The sequence below is a fragment of the Helicoverpa zea genome, chromosome 9 (assembly GCF_022581195.2).
Source record: "Helicoverpa zea isolate HzStark_Cry1AcR chromosome 9, ilHelZeax1.1, whole genome shotgun sequence".
Taxonomy (NCBI): domain Eukaryota; kingdom Metazoa; phylum Arthropoda; class Insecta; order Lepidoptera; family Noctuidae; genus Helicoverpa; species Helicoverpa zea.
The window spans coordinates 5,611,780-5,617,779 of record NC_061460.1 but is presented as its reverse complement, the minus strand read 5'-3'; the positions used below and the strand labels follow the sequence as shown (position 1 = coordinate 5,617,779).

Below are 6,000 nucleotides of genomic sequence, written 5' to 3'. Positions count from 1 at the left end.
ATTGTCATTGGAATTAAAGGTGTATACAAAATTTCAGATTAATCGGTTGACAGGAAGAGGGTGAAATTTGAATTACTAAATTTGACCCAAGAATGAATAAAACAAACGGGGTGAGCTAAATAAAACCGTTTAAAAATAGAAGTTTTGCTACTATTCACTTTCTTGTTTTGTCAAAATTGTAAAGAGTATTTGATTTATGATCTTTATTGAAGATGAATGTGAATATTGTAATCCATAATTTTATTACACATTTCTTAATAGTAATAAAAAATTTCAATACCTAGCAATGAAAAATAATTATTAATAGGTAAGTGTACGCAGTGGGACAGCATAGGCTAATTAAAAAAAAAAGTGTAAATAAATAGATTGTAATATTTTTAATAGATCACTCAAAGCCATTGTGAAATATTATTTTTTACTGCCCAGTTTTTGACATCACCACCGATATCCATCTTATTCAACTCAAATTTAGTTGAAAATTTATGTCTTCTTCACTACCACCACCGTTATATTCTTCTTGACTGATTTCCTGTACTTCATTGTCATCTTCCATAAAATCATTGACGGAACCCTCGAGTGATTTGTTGGTATCGGGTTTATGAATATAAGTATAAGTATTTTATTGACTATGTAAGTGATTATGGATTGCGTTCATTCTTGTAAAGACCATATAAAATGCAGAATATTGTTTGTTGGGTAGACATCTTATGAAATGCTCCTATGAGTTTAAAAGTAGGTATCATAGTTAGCTTATGCATTACTATTATAAGAACAGTTAGCCAAATGAAAAGCTTTTATAGGGTTTTGAATATTATAAGGCTTAAAAGCATTGTAAATGCGCTTATGAGAATAACACATTTTCAATCCTTATTATAATCATGTAATTTGGACTTGTTATGGTTAACCCAACCAAATTATAAGAGTAAAGGTAATATTAGCCAAATCTTCTTATATTGTGCCATAATAAGGAACATTGACATAATGAAAGCGATTTTTAAGCAACTATAAGAAATAAGACCTTAAACATATAATTTTATAAGAGTAGCTTGTTTGTTGGGTGTACATACATTACGAAAATCAGTTAATGTAAACCAGGACTGACAAACAATAATTTGCATAATCAATGACGACCCACACTCGCTAGATTATGAGTACCTATCACCCTTAAAATCTGCATATAAAACTCAGCATGTATAAGAATCTGTAACACGAATGCTACATATTTCTTCGAACTGAACAAAACACTTGCAATCGTAACGACGTTTGTACGTTGTTCAAGCCATCTATTTCGACATAGATTCATCCCAAGAGAAATTCCGTAGTGGCAGAATAACGCTCAGTGTAAAGCTTTCAATCCTAGCCCACTTGAATGGGATCAAACATAACTCCTGTCTGTATATGCTTTTCTAAGTTCTCTTGTATGTAAATCTGGAACGTTCGTCATTTTGTTTACTGGGCCATTAAAAGTCCTAATTTTTAAAATAAATTAGGCAGACAGTATTATCATTTTGACAGTACTAAACGTCAGAAGATAATAGGGACGAAATTACATAATATATTTTCTCGAACAGTTATTCCCAATATTTTATACGTATATCTGTTGATTTGCATACTTGAGATTGAATTTTGTCAGAAATAAGCATTTGACATTACTTGTTTGGAGGCTACCAAACGATCGAAATGAAACGGTACCACTGCTGGGCACAGGCCCCTCTAACACGGAGAAGGATTGAGCGTTAATCACCACGCTTGCTCAATGCAGGTTGGTGTTTTCAGACTATATAGTCCAGGTTTCCTCGAGATGTTTTCCTTCACCTTTTATCAGCCGTTGATCGATGAAATATTATTCATAAAATAATATTGGGAACGATCGTAACTGTTGATAAATTTCAGATTGCATCGATGCGACTGCAAAACACGTAAGCGGCTTCTCATATTTTCGCTTCATTATGCCGAAGAAAATATTTTCCGGAAATATTCCTAGATTTTTATCGTCAATTGCTCCTTCTGCCGTATAATATCACCATTCCTATCATGCGAAACACTGAATACGCAACCGTGGCTGTAGCGAGTGGTTCATATTTTTTGTTTTTAAATGTTCACGTCGCTTCACGATTCAAATTCACGCCTTGTTTATTTGTCGATACAGTGAAATACGAAAGGTCCACAAGAAGTGCAACAATTTTTAGTTTTTATAAAATTTTAGTTTGTTGCTTTAGTTGGTGAGTGTTCTTTTTTATATGATGCTTTTACCAAAAAACAGTTTGTGTGATCCTAAGTTTCACTCAACTCACTTAAATTATGTAGATAAAGAGTTCTTTGAAAAGAAAGACAAGTTCTCCCAAAAAACAATTCACATTAATGTAATAAATACCAAAGTAACTCAGGCTGGCTGTTTGTTACAGATTCACGTCAAAAATATTGAACCTAATTGAATGCAGTACTCACATATTCTAGAGTCTGAGAAAAGACGTAGGTACTTACGCCACATTTTATTCGGGTGCGAAGTGCGTGCGGTACATTTTGGGAAGCAGGTGTTAAAGAGGGAGACAGCTAATAAAATATAAACTTCAGATACTTTTATTTTATATACAACCAGTAAGATTAAACTTAAAACAGTACTTTTCCTATGAGTACTGCGTAACACTTTAGAATCTCACTTTATCTAATAACGCCACTACCCATCAAAACCCACTTCTTGAGCTCTGCAAACTACTAAGCGCCCTTCCAAATATGCATGTAATTCATCCTGTTTGACTTTATGAACCGAAACACACAGTTCACTATTACATTGTGCACGCATGATTTCTGATTTACCGCTCCCAGGCTAAATTACTAAGCATTGACTGAACTATGCTTAATTTTCATAATAAAGTTGTGTAGTCTGTAGTTTAGTGTAATATGCGAACATTCCTTTGTGTTTTCATAAGGCTGAGAATGTAAAAGTTTATATATTATTATCCCTATCTTTATATTTCTTGTATGAATTAGAAGCATACACTTACTTATGCATAATTATAAGGTAATCGGACTCTGTATTAAAGTGAGGAAACAGCCTAAGATTATGTTTTGTGTATTAAATAGTTTTAAAGCTAAGCACTGATTTCGAATGTGTTATAAATAATAATTCTTATTTTTGTATAAGTAAGTTGTTCAAAATTCTATTTGAGGCGCATTATATTATTCCCCTTGAAGCAAAAACATTGTAAAATTCTGCGACCCTCCCAACAAATACCTCAGCATTACATGCACAACATCAGACCTATAACATAAAACCGTCACAACATTTCACCCACAAAACATTAGTCTTACCACTAACACTTAAAGTAACAAATTGCAAGTAAAACAGTACAATATAATCTTTGTTTACGCGGCGTCGTTTCTCTAAAAAGTCCGTAGAACGCTACCCGTGTTCACTCGCATACTCCTTTAAATCCTTGGACTGAGAAAATAGGGGCAGACATATCGTACGTTACTGCCTTGTTTCTATTCGAGACAGGTTAAAGTGAAACGTGCTGTTATGCTTTATTCTGGGGCACGATTTAAACTTTCATACGTATCATATTGTTTATGATTGTTTATACTAACTTCTAAATAGATTACTATTGTGTGGAAGGCGAATAAAGCCACTATTATTAGATTTCAATGATCGTCTTCTTCGTACATCTTCGTATTTACCGCGATTGTTTCACGAAGAGAGATTTAACTAATCTAACGTTCTTCTCGTCTGTTTATTCGCATTTAAGCGAATTAAATCGTACGGTGGGATAGGTATAAAATAAAAACGATTAATAATTTTTATTCAATAAAATGTTATCCATAGAAATATTGATCAGGTTCCTTAAGAACATCAGCGTCTGCACCAAGTTTTACATTTTGTCCCGCAAAATTCTTCTTATTGGTTTCAACAACAGTTTTCACAAACCTATAATAATGGATCGTTTGTTCCAACTTTTTGGTAAAATTAGCTTTTCCGAATCTTTTGACCCACTCTTCGTACAAATCTTCCACTTCGTTCAAGTCGTAGAGGTGCATTTCTTCCAAAAACTTGTGTTGCTTTTCTCTTCGTGCTATCGCTTCTTTCTCATCCTCTACGTGATCATCTACAATTGAAAATGATGTATTCAAATAACATATTTTATCATGGTATTACTTTAACACATAAACGACACTTTCAAGAAAATTATAAAAAGGGCATATTTCATAATGTGATCAAAAGAAATCAAATTGAACCAGGAATCCATAGTAAAAATAGCCAAAAATACAAATCAAAAAGCACTTACAAGGTGAAATATCTATCCCAAAATGCTCTTTGATATCAGCTGGATCCAGATCTGCATACCGGTTCAATTGATAAGCAATAACTCTACCTGGATGTTCCTCATTCAGTTTTTTAACTTCATTCATATTCTTAAGGAAATTGGCATACCCTTTCTGTTCACTATAGGGATTAAAATACACACGGTGAAAATTATTTTTGAATCTATTAAAAAATACTGTGGGGTCATCCTCTAATTTCACAAGCTTTATTAATAGCGTTATTTTAATTAACGCAGTTATAATAAAAACTATCATATTATTGAAATCCACTCTTTCCCGAATTTATTTTAAAGTGAACTACATTCAGCCTTTAGAATTTAACAAAACAAACGATTAGTCTAATTAGATAAACAATGGTGTAAATATTTACAATACAATATTAGCTAAAACTGATTGTAAAAACAAAAAACCGTTTCATTAACCGAAAAATCAATAATGTTCAATGCTCAGAACTCAGTGTGTGCTATTTAATTAGGCGTGTCACAGACGAATTGAAATTCTACTCGGTTATAAGTGGCAAACAGTCGGCTTTATTAAATCTCTTGTTATCTGACATTGTATTGATACAAAAGGAGATTCCGAGAGTTCTCAACAGAATGAGGAAAATTTACATTACAAACAAAACGAGAAAAGGAACATCCCAGACATGAAATTACAACCGTTGGGATCGTATCATGGTTCAGTGAAGCTGGCGCAAAATAATATGGCCTTAGAGGGCCTATTGAACATTTGGTACAGCAGCTTTATTTATCACTGACTTCACAGATCCACCGACCTTCCTGGAAAAAGATTTCATTGGAAACTATGTATAAACAACAAATAGAATTCTTGGTAGCATCAGAATTTTTCGTCTGTCAAACCTTAATAATATTATAAACGCAAACAATGAGCTGAAATCAATGAAGCATCGGCTTTTTGTATAAAATATGTTTGGAAAAGGGCAACGCTCTTATAACAATATGAACTTTCTATTCAAAGTACAATCGCATGAATTCTAGTGTGAACATAATCTAAATGTAACTGTTAGCTCCAGTCTGGCCAGATGCTGTTGAATATCAATATTTCAGTCCGACAGATATCTGACCTCCCAAACTCCGGACTACACCTTTGTATATACTAGAATTGTACGACAACCGACGTTCCCTAATGTATAGGTAGTCTTAATGTCTAAGCATACTGTTACTGACAACCGTCAAGGTTGAATTTATAGAGTTTGATCAATAAGCACAACTGTTACTCATCCAGAAACAAGAACGCGTCACTTATCTACCTTCCAAGCTCTCACATTTTCGAAACAAAGTTACAGAAGTAGATAGAATGATCAAAGAACAAACTTCTGAATTCCAAACGGTACACGTTACAATATTGTGCATACGGACATCAAAGCCGGTGTAATCGAATTTATGCATACATAATATTCATAAGGAAGACCTATGCTATCAATAGTAAGGGCACGAATTTAATTTAGGCCCTTTGATCTAATATAATATTCAGGGGTCGAACTTTAAATGCGTTAGACCCAACGGTAATCTCTTCGTGTCCTTGCGATTAAAATTTTCCCATCGTTAGGCCCGCGTAGTTGATGGAATTTGATAAATTAATGGTGCTTTTAGTAACGTTAATTTGTACGTCAACTAACGAACGTACTTAAAGGAATGACGTAATAAAACGCTCAAGTCC

At 33.5% G+C, this 6,000-nt stretch overlaps 1 protein-coding gene across 1 annotated transcript; it reads right to left on the bottom strand.

Moving 5' to 3' along the window:
• Nucleotides 1-3,813: 3,813 nt before the first annotated feature.
• Nucleotides 3,814-4,575, bottom strand: LOC124632915. Its single transcript, XM_047167926.1, has 2 exons — nt 4,284-4,575; nt 3,814-4,103 (listed from the first exon to the last, which is right to left on the bottom strand). Exons 1-2 carry the CDS (start codon nt 4,573-4,575, stop codon nt 3,814-3,816), a joined length of 582 nt encoding a protein of 193 aa, XP_047023882.1.
• Nucleotides 4,576-6,000: the final 1,425 nt, after the last annotated feature.